This window comes from Lampris incognitus, chromosome 4 (genome assembly GCF_029633865.1).
Source record: "Lampris incognitus isolate fLamInc1 chromosome 4, fLamInc1.hap2, whole genome shotgun sequence".
NCBI classification, from domain to species: Eukaryota; Metazoa; Chordata; class Actinopteri; order Lampriformes; family Lampridae; genus Lampris; species Lampris incognitus.
In genome coordinates this window covers 31,834,891-31,854,343 of record NC_079214.1, presented here as the reverse complement: position 1 = coordinate 31,854,343, position 19,453 = coordinate 31,834,891, and the positions used below count along the sequence as shown (strand labels likewise).

The following is a 19,453-nucleotide window of genomic DNA, read 5'->3' as shown; positions in this document are numbered from 1 at the left end:
GATTATAAAGGATGGGAGAGGGTATATTGAGGAGATATTGATGTGGCTCAATATCACCATCTAGTGGTATATGAAAGACCCACAGTCTGCAGCTATTCTCGTCATGCAAATAGCTGGCTTGCAGCGTGTGATAGACCATAGGCACCCAAAGGTATAACACACAAAGATCAAATCTGTTTCGAATCAGAAGCTGATAAGACATCGCGCAAGAGGCATTTTAAACCAATTGATTGTGTAAAATATGCTTTTCTATTGTGCCAGTGGCTAAATACTGCGTATATCATCTGTTAGTGCAAAAGGTTAGACCTGGTTCAGATGAAGTTTCCACTTAGAAAACAATGATGCTTCCTCTGGTTGTCAGAGCATGAAAGGGCTGTAAGTGCATTTAAACAGGCAGCAATAATATATACAATACATAAATTCTCAAAGCTCATTAACAAAAGGTTCACTTAATGTGTGCTCATGAATACCATTCAATAACAATATTATTTTTTCCCAATCTTTACGTTACACAGGTAGTTTAATTGTCTGGCATACTGTCATTCCCATATGCAGTAGCACTGCAGTATACATTTGATTCCGCACTTCTTGATTAATCAAAGGAAAACATGAAAATCTGAGAACAAATGAATGGAAAAAATAAACACAACAATAACAAAATCTGTTTGTGTATACCTAGTCTCTAAAAAGAAAGCCTAACAGCCCCTACAAATGCTGTATTCTGTTGTCAGGGCAAGTCACAGCCAAACAGTTTGAAATGATATGACACTGTACAATATGTTATAAAATTGCATTGCATTGGTCATTCAAGATCAACGATATTCTACCCATCTCTGAGTTCAGTTAGTTTAGTTGTATGCCTAAGCAGATAACTGTTTCAGCATAATTGCATTGTTATGCATTTATCATCATAAATATGAGTCATTGAACAGTGAGTGGAGAATGTGCCAGAGCAACATCTTTCACAGTAGTACGGGTAAAAGACCACTCACTTTTAGCTAGCCTTGCACAACTAGTGAGTGTAACACGTGAATACACTAATGACTGTTTTTCCATGTTCTGCACTGTACTGTGCTGTTATGCATTACACTGGAGTATTGTTGCTCATACAATTTATGCCAAGTGTTGTATACCTAATGTACTTGAGGTCAGAAAAGAATACAATCAAATACCACGGCCATTTCTTAAGGCCCGCTCTCAATTTAGTTAACATTTAACTGTGATGCTGAGTTACTGTTATCTGTTTGGCAGATATTTTTGCATCTGGTAAGAAATGGTTCACCTTTAAAAAGAAAAATATCTTATTAACAAAGACGCTCATCTTTATGAAAAGATGATGACAGTCCATCTGTGAGAGTTTGAAGGATTTTCTTAGGAAGTTCGGATGCATAGTGAGGAAACTGCTTGTTTTTAGAAATTCATTGTATTTGAAATGTCTCTGCAAATATGCCTCACCTGTGTGTGTGTGTGAGTGTGTGTGTGTTTGTTTGAGAGAATGTGTGCCCACACACATCAGTGTGTTATGAAATCAACATTACACACACACACACACACACACACACACACACACACACACACACACACACACACACACACACACACACACACACACACACACACATGTTTCCTTCTGACCTTGTGATGGGTCTCCCTCATGTTTTCAGACAAAACATGAGTGGAGGTTGCTGTTGTTGAGAGTCATAGGGGTGTAGTTTTATCTAAGGAATAGCGTTTTTCTGGACGCACCATTTCTGTGAAGTTGCACATGGAATCCCTGGTTTCTTCATCGTAGTCTGTTATTTCAAAAGAGCTGTGTTTATCACATCCATGAATATTAAGTAACATAAAAAAAGTTGCTCTCTTAAGTTCCAGCATCCTCCTTTTGTTTTCCTACATTTGACCACCTTATAGCAGGATTTTGTATGGAAGCTGGAGCTGTTACTTCCCCTATCTTGGGGATCGTTGTGTGGGGTTACCACAGATGGTCTCCACTGGCATCTTGTGTACTTCTTGCCAAGTGTTTGCAGACCTACATGAACACATCATCTCTCAAAGCAAGGTGGAGACAAAGATTAAGTTCAGGGAGTTTTTCTTTTCCTAATATTTAAGAGTTGTTCAGATACTCTAGACTGGGTAGTAGAAGGTAAGAAGTTGACTATCTTTGATGCCAATTTTGTAGGACGACAATGACGACTGACTCAGAGAGCGCATAGTGCTTCATCAGTGTTTGACTCTAAATTGAACGCCACATTGTCCCCGCCATACTTTTGGCTGCCCAGCTTGTGATGAATCACACGACTGCTGAACAAACTGTCACTACTGACTGTAATTTAGGCAAAGGCAGGAAGGCAACCACTTTATTGTCAGGTTTGCCAAAGGGCTCCGCTGCTGATTTCCAGGGGCTACAGGTCCTCTTCCTGGTTGGGAACATCAGGAAGTTGCTCCTTCCAGTAGGTGAACTGGCTATAGGTGTCTGAACAGGGAAAGTCTGAACCCTCACCTCGGATTAGAAGTGGAAAGACATGGTCTACCACCTCGCACAGACGGCCATAGCTAAGAGGATCACACACACACACACACACACACACACACACACACACACACACACACACACAACACAAGTATATTCATGTGACTATGCAGAAACCTAAATGTGTTCACATATGTTCAAATTAAATGAAGTCAGTGCATGCGAGAGAGAGAGAGAGAGAGAGAGAGAGAGAGAGAGAGAGAGAGAGAGAGAGAGAGAGAGAGAGAGAGAGAGAGAGAGAGAGGGAGAGAGCAAGAGAGAGAGAAAGAGAGAGGGAGGAGAAAGAAAGAGAGAACACATGACTTACGATGAGATGTTGGTCTTGGCATGTTCTTGTATCAGCTCACCCTTTGGATTGACAGTAAATATCCTGTTCAGAGGAACACCCACCTGCTTATAGGAATATACATCCTGGACACACACACACACACAAAATCATTATCATTAATCACACACTAAAACTGTACAGGAAATAGGAATGAAGAGACTGGAATATATTAATATAAATAAGTAAAATCTTGAACATTGAACAATCTCTACTCTCATCTCTGCTAACATGTTCAAAATAATCACTGATTACGTGAGTAAAAACTGAATATAAGACCAAAAGACCAGCAGTTTATTATGGAAATAGATTTCTCTTTGGATTGTTACAAATCAGTTAAATCTTTAAGTTTGAAATTGACATCCCCGCTTTTTTTCTTCATTCAGCTTCATTCATATTTATTTAACAGACAGCTTTCATGAAATTGGTTTTGTGGTCAGTGATTGTTGTGATGCATGCTTGTACATATGTTTAAGTGCACATGCATGAAGTGATATGCAAGCCTGATTTAAGTGTGTAATGATCTCACCGTAGCCCTGTTGCCGAAGGCGGCGTAGAAAGGTTCAGTGTTTGGGTAGAACAGATGTTTGATGTCTGTCAAACACTCAATCTTAAACTTCTCCGGTTTCTTCTCAATCACCTCCCTATGGCAAAAACACCGCAGTTGAGATATGGCACATTCCCACTTTATCCATCTGTAGTCTTCTCTATCACTGTATGTATGTTTACTGTAAATGTACTGTGTATGTGCTTGTAATTCTGATTTTGTCTTTCTGCGTGTTTTGAGTCTCCGCTCTTTGCATGTCTTGTTGCAGATGTTGTGTCTGCCTACATGATGATGAGTGTTATTGCCTATCCTGCCAGTCGGTATGTGTGTGTGTGTGTGTGTGTGTGTGTGTGTGTGTGTGTGTGTGTGTGTGTGTGTGTGTGTGTGCCTCTTATTTTGTCTGTATATAGTCACTCCTAGTGTATATGTCAGAAGATTATTGTGTTGTTATTCTTTGTGAGAGCCACGAAACCAGAGTCAAATTCCATGTTTGTGCAAACCTACATGACCAAAACCTGATTCTGATTGTGAGTGTGGGTGTCTGCCTATCTGACTGTCTACCTCTTTGGATATGTGTGTGTGTGTATGTGTGTTTTTGTCTGCCTATTTGTGTATAATATATACTGTATATGTGTGCGTCTGCTTTGTGTATTTGTGTATGTGTGTTTGTGCATGTGTGTGTGTCTGACCTGTGCAGTGCAGAGAACAGGCTACTAGGGCTGAGCAACACAGGACCCATGGGTAGCATGGTCCCCCTCTCATTGACCCAGTGAAGGTAACCCCGCGTCATGTCAGCCATTCCAATAGCCCTTGCTGAACAGTACATGAACTTGTAGCCATTCCTGAGAGGAAAGAAACAACACAAGGGAGGAAAGCTTGCAATTAGCTGGTTTCTTCATAGTTGCAGTGAGACAGCTTACAACGTTAACAGCATGCGGCCCCCTGAAGAATAAATGTTGAAACCAAAAGAAAAAAAACGTAAAAATTCGGTGGATTTTGTAACTTTATGTTGGAGAGATGTGGAAACCAGTCCAAAACATCAAACACTAGTAATAATAAGTCTTAGTTCAGTGTAAAGCACTTTAGCACTCACTGGCTGACTCTGTGGTAAAGCCGTGCAATACCCTGGTGGGTCCAGTCTTTACCCAGTGTTGGCAGGATGTGGCCCAGGGTGTCCGACCTACAATATAGAAAGAAGGTCAATTTTACATCATGAGTAGAGATACGTAAGCTCATAAAGCAATCTTTCTCTCTCTCTCTCTCTCTCTCTCTCTCTCTCTCTCTCTCTCTCTCTCTCGCTGTCTCACTCCCTCACTCACTCAGTCTCACACACACACACACACACATTGTACTTTTGCATTTGTGAGGATCCCTTATTGAATAAATTAATTTCCTAGCCCTTACCCCTAATCTCAACCATCAGAACAACATGCCTAACCTTACCCTTACCCTGACCTAATCCTTATTCTAATGTAAACCTAAACCCAAGTCTTAACCCTAAAATAGACCCTTAATAAAGAACCGAGGAACGGCCAAAATATATTCACTTTGCAAAAACGTCCTCACTCTGATGGTTAAAAATTCAAATCGGTCTTTGAGTCGATGCAGTTGCCCACTGGGGACCGGGGTTCGCACCCTGGTCTTGTCAGATCTGACTATGGCCGGACCCGATGAAGCAGCAATAACTGGCAACGCTGTCTTCGGGAGGGGGGGCGGAGTCAGCTTGTGTTCGTCACATGAATGCGTCTCTGTGTGTGTGTTTGGAGTTAGTGGCGTGCTCAGTCCTCTCTGTAGTTAAGTAATATATATATATATTTTTTTTTTTTAACGAAAAATAAAAAAACTAATATGGTTAAAAACAATCCCAGACCATGCTTCATCACAAAATACAGCCGCTGTGCCTCCAGGATGAAACAAATAATCAGGTCCAATTGGAAAATGATTAATAGTGATCCACTTCTAAAGGAAATTTTCCCAAATCCACCTATGACAGTGTTCAGAAAAGCACCTTCTATAAAAGACAAACTTGTCAGGAGTTACCCGGCAGGCTCAAAAGAAAAAACATGGTTGCATAAAGACCTTTGGGGAACTTATAAGTGCGGGTCATGTAAACACTGTGTGGGTGTCATTCAGTGCAAGACATTCCTTGACCTGAAAACCCAAAAAGAATACAAAACCAATGGCTTTATCAATTGTAATTCTGAGTTTGTTGTATATCGCCTACAGTGCCCATGTGGGTGCTTTTACGTAGGTAGGACAAAGAGGAAATTAAAAGAACGTTTTTCTGAACACAAATATGCAATAAGGATCGACAATGAAGATTATCCAATGGCCAAACACTATAGAGAAATACACCATAGCGACCCTTCATCCTTAAGAGTCCAGGGTATTGAGATGATAAGGAAATCTGTACGTGGGGGGGATAGATTGAAAAAGTTGCTGCAGCAGGAAACTTTTTGGATCTGGAATTTTAAGGCAATGGAATATCCCGGTTTGAACGAGGAGATAGACTATAGGCCTTTTTTATAAAAATGTCTAATTTATAGTCTACTGTCTTTCCGAGTCACTGTGAACATGTACCTTTATTGTGCTATAGTTGTGGGTGTGTGTACATTTAATCTGTGTTTTTGTTTTCTTTTTACAAAGAACTGTGTTTGGCATGTGACTGTGCTCTAGGATCTGTGTGAGGGGCGGGTCTTAGCAATTGGCTGCTTCAGATCCAATCAAGCGACTACCACCTGTGCTCAGTGCCTGCACAAAAACCATTCACCCCTGTTTTGTCTCACTATGCCCTGAAGAAGGCCCGAGCCGCTACGCGTGGGCATTTTTAGGTCCTTTTTGGATATGTCCAAGTTACGATAAAGACATTTTAATTACACGGAGTGCCTTGGTCAGAGAGATTTGTTCTCTTTTTCTCATCTGCGTCTCTGTGTGTGTTGGAAAAAGCAGTGGTTCGGCCTGGATTCGCCTCGCCACTTTCGTGACGAGGCGTCTCCTTCGAGACTGCCGGCCAGAGAGGTGCAGTTGGCAAACGCATGCAGTACGAGGGTGGGTGTTTGAACTAAAATAGGGATCGATTGGCCACTAAATTGGGAGAAAAAGGGAAAAATCAGAAATAGATTTCTATATAAAAAAAAAATTCAAATTGGTCCTCACAAATATATAAGTTTCCTCCCACAGTCCAAAGACATGTAGGTCAGGTGAATCTGCCATACTAAAATTGTCCCTAGGTGTGACTGTGTCGGCCCTGTGATGGCCTGGTGGCCTGTTCAGGGTGTCTCTCCGCCTGCCGCCCAGTGAATGCTGAGATAGGCTCCTGCATACCGTGACCCGAATTGGGATAAACAGCTTGGATAATGGATGGATGGAAATATAGAAGTACAAAACACACACACACACACACACACACTTCCCTGTGACACTTTATAATAAGGGTACATTAATTAGCATTAGTTAACACAGCAATGAGCACTAACCAACCCTATACAATAATAACAATAATAAGCATTATGTAACTGTTAATAGATTGCTCTTGTTAACATTTATTAAGGGTTTACAGGTTAGTTAAGGTACTAACTAATATTAGTTAATGATGAACTCCATTAGTAAATTATTACAGGACACCTTAGTTAACTGTTAATCAACTCTTAGTTAATGCTTATTACTGGTTAATTGAAGTACCCTTATTGTAAAGTGTAACCCACTTCCCCAACCTGGTAATAGTTCCATCAATATCAGAGATGACAATCTTGTCGTCCCAGCTCCAGAGGTAGATGGTACCATGACAGCGACAGGTCCCCTGATACTGGGTGGTCACACTGAAAACCACGTCATTGGGACCTTCCTTCAATTGCAGACTGGCCTGGACACACACACACACACACACACACACACACACACACACACACACACACACACACACACACACACACATACAGCGGGTTATTTTTTTTCGGAAACTGCCAATGGTGTTGATAAAAGTGCTCAAATAATGAGGGGTGGAATATCAATATACAGTGCATCCGGAAAGTATTCACACCCCTTCACTTTCCCCACATTTTGTTATGTTACAGCCTATTCCAAAATGGATTAAATTCCTTTTTTTTTTCATCAATCTACACACAATACCCCATAATGACAAAGCGAAAAAGGTTTTGTAGAAATTTTTGCAAATTTATTAAAAATAAAAAACTGAAATATTGCATGTACATAAGTATTCACACCCTTTACTCAGTACTTGGTAGAGGCACCCTTGGCAGCGATTACAGCCTCAAGTCTTCTTGGGTATGAAGCTACAAGCTTAGCACACCTATATTTGGGGTATTTCTCCCATTCTTTTCTGCAGATCCTCTCAAGCTATGTAAGGTTAGATGGGGAGCGTCGCTGCACAGCTATTTTCAGGTCTTTCCAGAGATGTTCAATGGGGTTCAAGCTTGGGCTCTGGCTGGGCCACTCAAGGACATTCACAGACTTGTCCTGAAGCCACTCCTTCGTTGTCTTGGCTTTGTGCTTAGGGTCATTGTTGTGTTGAAAGGTAAACCTTCGCCCCAGTCTGAGGTCCTGAGCGCTCTGGAGCAGGTTTTCATCAAGGATCTCTCTGTACTTTGCTCCATTCATCTTTCCCTCGATCCTGACTAGTCTCCCAGTTCCTGCTGCTGAAAAACATCCCCACAGCATGATGCTGCCACCACCATGCTTCACTGTAGGGATGGTATTAGCAAGGTGATGAGAGGTGCCTGGTTTCTTCCAGATGTGATGTTTGGCATTCAGGCCAAAGAGTTCAATCTTGGTTTCATCAGACCAGAGAATCTTGTTTCTCATGGTCTGAGAGTCCTTTAGGTGCTTTCTGGCAAACTCCAAGCGGGCTGTCATGTGCCTTTTACTGAGCAGAGGCTTCCGTCTGGCCACTCTACCGTAAAGGCCTGATTGGTGGAGTGCTGCAGAGATGGTTGTCCTTCTGGAAGGTTCTCCCATCTCCACAGAGGAATGCTGGAGCTCTGTCAGAGTGACCATCGGGTTCTTGGTCACCTCCCTGACCAAGGCCCTTCACCCCCGATTGCTCAGTTTGGCTGGGCGGCCAGCTCTAGGAAGAGTCCTGGTGGATCCAAACTTCTTCCATTTATGAATGATGGAGACCACTGTGCTCTTCGGGACCTTCAAAGCTGTATAAATTTTTTTGTACCCTTCCCCAGATCTGTGCCTCAATACAATCCTGTCCCGGAGGTCCACAGACAATCCCTTTGACTTCATGGCTTGGTTTCTGCTCTGACATGCACTGTCAACAGTGGGACCTTATATAGATAGGTGTGTGCCTTTCCAAATCATGTCCGATCAATTGAATTTACTAGAGGTGGACTCCAATCAAGATGTAGAAACATCTGAAGTATGATCAGTGGAAACAGGATGAACCTGAGCTCAATTTTGAGTGTCATAGCAAAGGGTGTGAATACTTATGTACATGCCATATTTCAGTTTTTTATTTTTAATAAATTTGCAAAAATTTCTACAAAACCTTTTTCACTTTGGGGTATTGTGTGTAGATTGATGAGAAAAAAATGGAATTTAATCCATTTTGGAATAAGGCTGTAACATAACAAAATGTGGGGAAAGTGAAAGGGTGTGAATACTTTCCGGATGCACTGTAGATGTAGTAAAAAAAAGTTTTAATACATAGCAGTACAAGCTTGTTTCATGCGCCGCGCACTCATTAGCAGCTGATGAGTGCACGAACCCGTCTTTCCCATTCCGCAAGCGACAACGTCAACCAGTTGACTAAAGGGTCCGACCCGTTAGTCAGGGACCAACGTGTCTACTTATCCATGCACGTTACTATATATATATATATATATATATATATATATATATATATATATATATATATATATATATATATAATCCAGTTAATCAAGTAAATTTGCTGTGAGACAGTAAAAGCCTGTTTTATGCTATAAGCAATCACCAGCTGTCAATGAAACTACTCCAGGAAGGACATACCATCTGCTGCATCGTCATGCACATCACGTGCACATTGTCCAATGGGGAAGGGAGATGTGCAACGTCCAAAAATGTCAAAAACATGTGCTCACTAACGGAGTTGCGATTCAAAATTCAAAACCACGTGAGTTATATATATGTGTGTATATATATATTCAGCACCCTGCTGCTGACTGTTAAGAAGTGTGTTCTGTGCAATCTCAGAGTTCCTTTGGTGGCCACTGCAACAGCCATGTACAGCATAATACCTTTTCCAAATCATAAATATAATGAAGCCTTTGGCATCACATCAACAGGCTCTGTCTTCAGGCTTTTGCATTTCTATGCAGCTCTCTGAGAAAACCGCTGTGACAATATTTGGTTCTAAATGAGGCGATCTGGAGTCAGTGTTTAGCCTAAATCAGTGCAGGGGAACAAGGTCATGAGACGGAGAGTGACAGACAAATAGATTGAGAAAGGGAAAGACAAAAAGAAGAACATATCATTACCAGTTGTTCTGAGGTGAGTCGCAGGGTTTTCTTGTAACAGACACTACTGGGATTTGTGAGAGGCTCTGACAGGCAGGATCCTGACACCTGAGAGGTTGTTCTGTGGTCCTCATCACTGGAGGACGACTCATCCTTCAATCTGAAAAAAACAAACAAAAAACAAACATCAGCTACGGTAGAAGATGTTTCTTATGAATTTGAGTTCAGTTATACACTATGTATATATGCATAGCAGAGGCCCCGTTCACACTAGCACTAACTACAGACGTCACTCCCCATTTAAGAGCTTAATCCAGTGAAGTTCACACTTAGTCCGGTAACTGATGGGAGTGACAACTTGCGGTGATGAGTCCTGCTCCAAACAGGTAGTGACAACAACCAAAGCTGACTCCAGTTCCTATGCAAATGAGCTTGGACGCATGTGTATGGACAGCGCCATCTCTCCCTGCTAAACAATGACAGGGGTGGAAGATCATTGTTCGACCTGGACAGACGCTGAGACACAACTCTTTACGTTGATGGGGCGATTGTCTTACGCTGCCTTCACTGAGGTGTGAAACTCATTCAAAAAGGTGCAAAAAACAGGTTTCGTCCAGGTTCTCTCGGCAGAAATAAACAGAACTGGAAGGGGAAATAAAACTTGAAGGGGAAAGTGTAAAGGGGATCTCCATATTGAAGATCCTCTTTACACTTGCATGATATTTGATATTCGAGATTTATGTTCAGAGCAAATAACACATCATTGCAAACTAGATGATGCCGCTGTAAATACAGGAGCGAGATCTGTTACACATGCATATGTGTAAGTGTTCTCATTCCTCAATATGTGTGTGTATGAATACGGAACATGTGAATAAGAAAGAAAGAAAGAAAAAACACATAAGCCGTAAGATCATTCACCTGTTCTCGGAGCCCATTCTGAGTGACGTCTCTCCGTCTCCTCCCTCTGTCACAGATTCCTGGAAGACAAAAATGTCCAGTTTTCATAATAGGCTACAGTGTTTATTGCAAGCTACCGCAGTGGCTTCAAATATGCCCCCTAACTCTTTTCACATAACACTTTCCTTTCCCAACTTTCATTTCTATCTCCACTGTATACTTCCCTAAGAAAGAGCAGATGCTGGAAATTAATCTCACTCGTAATGTCTGCTGTCTTGTTAGTATACGTACTGTTTTGGAGTCACTGTTCCTGCTTCTCCATGAGAACCACCAGCGTCCTCCTTTCTTTGGCATCTTCTCCTTCATGATACTCTCCACTGAGGCCTAAAGGCAACCGTGCACATACAACTCAAAACTGACCAAGAAACTAAATGCAAAATTGGCGAAACATGCATAAAAAAGTCTGAGCAATGAATTGGGATGGCCCAAAAAAAACAACCAACAAAAACCTGTAAATACAAAAAACATTAAAAAAACAAAACAAAAACACCCAAAATAATCAGCTTGACACACATAAATGCAACTTAACACATTGCAAAAAAAATAGAACACAAATAAACCAACCGGGAGAGAACAACAAAAAATAAATTTTGAGCCCTAAACAGCGTACTGCAAATAAAAGGCTGAGTGTGCAAGTTAAAACTTGAAAAAAAAAGAGCAGCTGTGACTGGATGACACTGGACTGTTGAACAGAGGCAGGGGAAGATGGAGAGACACAGCATATAGACAGATGGAAAAAAGACAGCGAAAGAATGAGAATGATAGGTATACGTAAGGCGGATACTGAATGACAGAGGCAAAATGTGGGGCAAAATGATATAAAAAGGACAGAAAAGTAGATTGACAGGCTGACCATGATGAAAGAAACTGTCAGTTGAATGACAGGCAAACAGACACGCAGACGGACAGAACCGTCTACCCAACACCCGACAAGTTAAGCCAGAACACGACATACAGACTGGACTTGACTGGAGCCAAACAGACCAGGCAGGCAGTAGGAAAACAGGCCAAAAGCAGAAAAGACATAACTCAGACACCAACACTTGAGACACACAGACAAGGGGATGGATGATGACAAAGATGGGAGAAGACAGAAGACAAAATAATGAGCAAAATTTAAAAGGGGAAAAGCAAGAAAAGGGGGACATTGTGTTAATTGCGTATTTAAACAGTAAAATTTAAAGCCATATTTAGCTATAGTTTTAGCATTAGTACTTCTGGGTGTTTGTTTCCCATACATGTTCACAAACATGCATGATCACTGTCAGTACTGTCTGTCTGTACTATCTGTCTCTACTGCCTGTCTGTCTATGAACTGTCTGTCTGTACTGTCTGGCAGTACTTTCAGTACTGTCTGTCTGTACAGTCTGTCCTGTCAGTACATTCTGTCTGTACTGTCTGTCCATTTGAACTCTATCTGTATGAATTGTCTGTCTGTCTGTATGAACTGTCTGTCTATCTGAACTGTCTGAACTGTCAGTACTGTCGGTACTGTCTGTACGTCTGTCTGTACTGTCTGTATGAACTGCATGTACTGTCTGTTCATATGAATTGGGGAAAAAGCAAGAAAAGGGAAAATGTGTTAATCGAGTGTTTCAACAGTAACATTTAAACCCATATTTAGTGATGGTTTTAGCATTAGTACTTTTGGGTGTTTGTTTCTCCGTGCATGTTCATAAACAGTCACCATGATCATTGTCTGTACTGTCTGTCCTATCAGTACTGTCTGTACTATCCATCTATACTGTCTGACTGTCAGTATGTTGGTACTCTCTGTACTGTCTGTCTGTCTGTCTGTCTGTCTGTCTGTCTGTCTGTCTGTCTATACTGTGTGTCTATACAGACATATTGTATATGAACATATACATATAGATATAGTATGAACTGTCTGTCTGTACTCTGTCAGTACTGTCTGTGCTGTCTGTCTGTATGTCTGAACTGTCTGTCAGTAGTGTCTGTATTGTCTGCCTGTACTGTCTTTTTGTCAGTACTGACAGTACTGACATAATTTCAACTTGCCAGGTTTTATTTTCTGCCATTCTGTCTTTATTCTCCATCAAGTCACATGCTCAGAATATCTATTTGCTGACTACTTACTACTGCATCACCAAAGCAAGGGGATTTCCACAAACAAGCAAAGACAATGCAAACTACTGGGAACAAAGCAGAAAATGTGTACTCATAGACCTGTGTGTGTGTGTGTGTGTGTGTGTGTGTGTGTGTGTGTGTGTGTGTGTGTGTGTGTGTGTGTGTGTGTGTGTGTGTGTGTGTGTGTGTGTGTCTTACCTGTGGCAGGGGCTTCTGGTAGACCTGCATAGCCAACAAAAGAGGGGCTGCAGTGTTCCAGTTGTAATACCTAAAACACATAGACAAATAAACAAAAAGATCTCTGATCACATATTTAAAGCCAAAATTCAGAACACTGACTTTTTTTGAATAAAAATTCAATTGTTGTGCTAAAAACAAAAAGAAGATGGATGAGGATAACCACAGTGCAAAATTTTATTGGCCCAACTTGTGATTGCAGAACAAGTATGGGACTTCCTGCAGAAACCCTGGGGTGATTAAACGGTGATTTATTGGATTACAGATATATTTTAATCTGAAATATATTTCAAATGTGTGGTACTTTTTGATTGTATCAGTAGAGAGTATCAGTATACAAGGCTAAATTAATTTTTGTGTGATTTGGAGAACGGACAATGTTGATGTTTTTTATGTTTTATAAAGTGAAAAAGTAAAGCATAAAAAGACATTCACAGGTATACATTTTGTTGTCTTGCTTATTCACATAGTGTGTATTGACATTATCTAGTTAGTACTTACACTTATTGTTATACACATAGCCACCTAGGATTCTGAACACCAAAACTATACACGTATGTATTTTCAGTTTTATTCTTTATTTCCCTCTTTATACTCCTTTTCTTAAATTTAGCGTTACCTCTTTCTGAAACTGGTGTGGTGTAAAGGTGGTGTTTAAACTAAGTGGGTTGAATAAGAAAACCACCTTCTTCATATTGACAGTCAATAATTTTTCAATCAGTCCCGATTTGTCATCTCCACGACCATAAAATCAACATGGGGTCGTAGTTTTCACCAGCATCTACAAACCCCAATTCCAGTGAAGTTGGGACGTTGTGTAAAACGTGAATAAAAACAGAATACAATGATTTGCAAATCCTTTTCGACCTATATTCAATTGAATACACTACAAAGACAAGATATTTAATGTTCAAACTGATAAACTTTATTGTTTTTTGCAAATATTCACTCATTTTGAATTTGATGTCTGCAACACATTCCAAAGAAGTTGGGACAGGGGCATCAAAAGACTGGGAAAGTTGAGGAATGCTCAAAACACACCTGTTTGGAACATTCCACAGGTGAACAGGTTAATTGGAAACAGGTGAGTGTCATGATTGGGTATAAAAGGAGCATCCCCGAAAGGCTCAGTCGTTCATCACTTTGCGAAGGACTGCGTAAGCAAATAGTCCAACAGTTTAAGAACAACGTTTCTGAATGTACAATTGATAGGAATTTAGGGATTTCACTATCTCCAGTCCATAATATCATCAAAAGTTTCAGAGAATCCAGAGAAATCTCTGCACGTAAGCGGCAAGGCCGAAAACCAACACTGAATGCCCGTGACCTTTGATCCCTCAGGCGGCACTGCATTAAAAACCGACATCATTCTGTAAAGGATCTTACCACGTGGGCTCAGGAACACTTCGGAAAACCATCGTCAGTTAACACAGTTCGTCGCTACATCATACATTGACAAGCAAGGAGAGTGTGCTAAGAAGGTGGAAGGAATACTTTGAGGGGCTGATGAATGAAGAAAATGGGAGAGAGAGAAGGTTGGATGATGTAGGGATAGTGAATCAGGAAGTGCAGTGGATTAGCAAGGAGGAAGTGAGAGCAGCTATGAAGAGGATGAAGAGTGGAAAGGCAGTTGGTCCTGATGACATACCTGTGGAGGCATGGAGATGTTTAGGAGAGATGGCAGTGGAGTTTTTAACTAGATTGTTTAACACAATCCTGGAAAGTGAGAGGATGCCTGAGGAGTGGAGAAGAAGCATACTGGTACCGATTTTCAAGAACAAGGGCAATGTGCAGAACTGTAACAACTACAGAGGTATAAAGTTGATCAGCCACAGCATGAAGATATGGGAAAGAGTAATAGAAGCTAGGTTAAGAGGAGAGGTGATGATCAGCGAGCAGCAGTTTGGGTTCATGCCACGAAAGAGCACCACAGATGTGATGTTTGCTTTGAGAATGTTGATTGAGAAGTATAGAGAAGGCCAGAAAGAGTTGCATTGTGTCTTTGTAGATTTAGAGAAAGCTTATGACAGAGTGCTGAGAGAGGAGGTGTGGTATTGTATGAGGAAGGCAGGAGTTGCAGAGAAGTATGTAGGAGTGGTGCAGGATATGTATGAGGGAAGTGTGACAATGGTGAGGTGTGCGGTTGGAATGACAGATGGGTTCAAGGTGGAGGTGGGATTACATCAAGGATCTGCTCTGAGCCCTTTCTTGTTTGCAATGGTGATGGACAGGTTGACGGACAAGATCAGGCAGGAGTCTCCATGGACGATGATGTTCGCGGATGACATTGTGATCTGTAGCGAGAGTAGAGTGCAGGTTGAGGAAAGCCTGGAGAGGTGGAGATATGCACTGGAGAGAAGAGGAATGAAAGTCAGTAGGAGCAAGACGGAATACCTATGCGTGAATGAGAGAGAGGACAGTGGAATGGTGAGGATGCAAGGAGTGGAGGTGACGAAGGCATTTGAGTTTAAATACTTGGGGTCAACTGTCCAAAGTAATGGGGAGTGCAGTAGAGAGGTGAAAAAGAGAGTGCAGGCAGGTTGGAGTGGGTGGAGAAGTGTGTCAGGAGTGATTTGCGACAGAAGGGTACCAGCAAGAGTTAAAGGGAACGTTTACAAGATGGTTGTGAGACCAGCTATGTTATATGGTTTGGAGACAGTGGCACTGACGAAAAGACAGGAGGCGGAGCTGGAGGTGGCAGAGTTGAAGATGCTAAGATTTTCACTGGGAGTAACGAAGAAGGACAGGATTAGGAACGATTATATTAGAGGGACCGCTCAGGTTGGACGGTTTGGAGACAAAGCAAGAGAGGCAAGATTGAGATGGCTTGGACATGTGTGGAGGAGAGATGCTGGGTATATTGGGAGAAGGATGCTGAATATGGAGCTGCCAGGGAAGAGGAGAAGAGGAAGGCCAAAGAGGAGGTTTATAGATGTGGTGAGGGAAGACATGCAGGTGGCTGGTGTGACAGAGGAAGACGCAGAAGACAGGAAGAAATGGAAATGGATGATCCGCTGTGGCGACCCCTAACGGGAGCAGCCGAAAGTAGTAGTAGTAGTAGTAGTAGTAGTAGATCATTCTGTAAAGGATCTTACCACGTGGGCTCAGGAACACTTCGGAAAACCATCGTCAGTTAACACAGTTCGTCGCTACATCTACAAGAGTTAAAACTCTACCATGCAAAGCGAAAGCCATATATATCAACAACACCCAGCTTCTCTGGGCCCAGCTCATCTGAGATGGACTGACGCAAAGTGGAAAAGTGTGCTGTGGTCTGACGAGTCCACATTTCAAATTGTTTTTGGAAATCAGGGACGTCGTCTCCTCCGGGCTAAAGAGGATAAGGACCATCCAGATTGTTATCAGCACAAAGTTCAAAAGCCAGCATCGGTGATGGTATGGGGGTGTGTTAGTGCCCATGGCATGGGTAACTTGCACATCTGTGAAGGCACCATTAATGCTGAAAGGTACTTACAGGTTTTGGACCAACATATGCTGTCATCCAAGCAACGTCTTTTTCAGGGACGTCCCTGCTTATTTCAGCAAGACAATGCCAAGCCACATTCTGCACGTGTTACAACAGCGTGGCTTCGTAGTAAAAGAGTGCGGGTATTAGACTGGCCTTCCTGCAGTCCAGACCTGTCTCCCATTGAAAATGTGTGGCGCATTATAAAGCGCAAAATACGACAACGGAGACCCCGGACTGTTGAGCAACTGAAGTCGTACATCAAGCAAGAATGGGAAAGAATTCCACCTAGAAAGCTTCAACAATTGGTGTCCTCATTTCCCAAACGTTTATTGAGTGTTGTTAAAAGGAAAGGTGATGTAACACAGTGGTAAACATGCCCCTGTCCCGGCTTTTTTGGAAAGTGTTGCGGGCATCAAATTCAAAATGAGTGAATATTTGCAAAAAACCAATAAAGTTTATCAGTTTGAACGTTAAATATCTTGTCTTTGTAGTGTATTCAATTGAAAATAGGTCGAAAAGGATTTAATTTGCAAATCATTGTATTCTGTTTTTATTTACATTTTACACAACATCCCAACTTCATTGGAATTGGGGTTTGTGCCTAATCAGTGTATTTCAGGGGGAAGTCAGATTGTACTTGCATTACCTATATTAAACACAGGTGTGTTGTAGAAAATCTTGTCAAATCCAAATGTAAAGGTAGCCTACATACTTGGCTCCTATCTTGACCACCAGGTTGGGGTCGTCAATGACAGAGGGGTTGTTGGAGAATTCCTGATAGGAAATAGCCTTCTCCTGGAACTCCTCTGCAGCACACGCGCACGCGCGCGCACACCCACACACACCGAACACACACACACACACACATGCAGAGAGAGAGAGAGAGAGAGAGCGAGACAGTCGGACAGGCACACACAGGCAAGCACAGAAGCAAACAGAGACAGAGGAGGAAGAATCTTTGTGTCATTGAGGATAAAATCATTAAAATAAATAATTTAATAGAGCAAAGTAGGCACAAGGAAGTTTTTGTTTCTAAAGGCTTTTCTGGTTCATTTATCTGGCATTTTCTATCTAACTAAAGCCAATACAGGCTAGAAGTTGCAGTGATTTCAGTGATGTATAAAAACTGAAATTCCAACATACAATTCCCCTTCAACCTTCATCTTAACCGAATGTAGTCTCTCATGTACCTCTTGTGATCTCCCCGTTGTCGGTGAGTCCCCCACAAAGAGAAATAGCAATATGGGGCAGGTATCCAAGCTGGTCTGACAAACTGTCCACGCCGCTATCCATCCCACAACTGCCCACCGACTGTGGGGACTGGTTGGCACTTCGCACCCCCATCATCATCAGCTCTGAACCCCCACGCACTGAACCACCGCTGTCATCACTGGGATGGAGGGAAATTGCATGCACATACTCAGCTTTGAGATGAATGCATCACACACACAATCACACATACACACAAGTGTATGTGTGATTGAGGTGGTGCTTGCATGTGTTCTGTACTTTTACCCAAGTATGCACAGATGTATGTGTTTTGTATGTGTATAGATGTGTTTCTGTGTCTTTGTTAGGGGATGTAAGGTCTTCCTGTTTGATTTATGCATGCATGTGTGTTTTTGTACCTCTTAGGAAAGTAGAGGGCAGCTACTTCTGGCTCCAGTTCAGTGATGTCATCCAGATATATACCGTCAGAGCCCAGGTGTTGGCTCCTCTTCTCTATAAATAGAGTGTTTCACGCATCATCAGTTGCAGGATGGAATTATTGAGATATAGTTAGACTTTCATCTATCTTAGTTCTAAAAATCAAATTGTAGGATTTAGCTTATGGGTCTTCATGAGCCTCTGATTTATGACCCGCTCTTCAAGAATAAGGGTGATGTGCAGAGCTTTAGTAACTACAGAGGTATAAAGTTGATCAGCCAATGCATGAAGCAATGGGAAAGAGTAGAGGAAGCTAGGTTTAGAGGAGAGGTGACGATTAGCGAGCAGCAGTATGGTTTCATGCCACGAAAGAGCACTGCAGATGCAATGTTTGCTTTGTGAATGTTGATTGAGAAGTATAGAGAAGGCCAGAAAGAGTTACATCGTGTCTTTGTGGATTTAGAGAAAGGATATGACAGGGTGCCAAGAGAGGTGTGGTATTGTATGAGGAAGTCGGGATTGGTAGAGAAGTATGTAGGAGTGGTGCAGGACATGTATGAGGCAGTGTGACAGTGGTGAGGTGTGCAGTAGAAATGACGGATGGGCTTAAGGTGGAGGTGGGATTACATCAAGGATTGGTTCTGAGCCCCTTGTTGTTTGCAATGGTGATAGACAGGTTGACCGACGAAATCAGGCAGGAGTTTCTATGGACTATGATGTTCGTGGATGACATTGTGATCTGTAGTGAGAGTAGGGAGCAGGTTGAGCAGAGCCTGCAGAGGTGGCGATATATACTGGAGAGAAGAAGAATGGAAGTCAGTAGGAGCAAGACGGAATACCTATACGCGAATGAGAGGGAGGACAGCAGAATGGTGAGGATGCAAGGAGTAGAGGTGATGAAGGTGTATGAGTTTAAATACTTGAGGTCAACTGTTCAAAGTAACAGGGAATGTGGAATAGAGGTGAAGAAGAGAGTGCAGGCAGGGTGGAGTGAGTGGAGAAGAGTGTCAGGAGTGATTTGCGACATAAGGGTACCAGCAAGAGTGAAAGGGAGGGTTTACAGGATGGTTGTGAGACCAGCTATGTTATATGGTTTGGAGATGGTGGCGCTGACCAAAAGACAGGAGGCAGAGCTGGAGGTGGCAGAGCTGAAGAGGTTAATTTTCCTTGGGAGTGATGAAGAAGGACA

The 19,453-nt window shown here is 42.0% G+C and overlaps 1 protein-coding gene across 1 annotated transcript in view; it reads right to left on the bottom strand.

The window, feature by feature from the left end:
- Window positions 1-2,072: 2,072 nt before the first annotated feature.
- Window positions 2,073-19,453, bottom strand: part of lpin1a (lipin 1a) — a 45,233-nt gene continuing 27,852 nt past the window's right edge. Inside the window, exons 11-24 of the mRNA XM_056279333.1 lie at window positions 18,246-18,339; window positions 17,808-18,007; window positions 17,330-17,423; window positions 13,110-13,179; window positions 11,779-11,865; window positions 11,055-11,147; window positions 10,785-10,843; window positions 9,885-10,023; window positions 7,116-7,264; window positions 4,496-4,582; window positions 4,092-4,244; window positions 3,385-3,499; window positions 2,838-2,941; window positions 2,073-2,553 (exon numbers count right to left, since the gene is read on the bottom strand). Of these exons, the coding sequence (XP_056135308.1) occupies window positions 2,403-2,553; window positions 2,838-2,941; window positions 3,385-3,499; window positions 4,092-4,244; window positions 4,496-4,582; window positions 7,116-7,264; window positions 9,885-10,023; window positions 10,785-10,843; window positions 11,055-11,147; window positions 11,779-11,865; window positions 13,110-13,179; window positions 17,330-17,423; window positions 17,808-18,007; window positions 18,246-18,339 (1,595 nt within the window). The 3' untranslated portion in view covers window positions 2,073-2,402. The remainder of the gene's footprint in view (window positions 2,554-2,837; window positions 2,942-3,384; window positions 3,500-4,091; window positions 4,245-4,495; window positions 4,583-7,115; window positions 7,265-9,884; window positions 10,024-10,784; window positions 10,844-11,054; window positions 11,148-11,778; window positions 11,866-13,109; window positions 13,180-17,329; window positions 17,424-17,807; window positions 18,008-18,245; window positions 18,340-19,453) is intronic.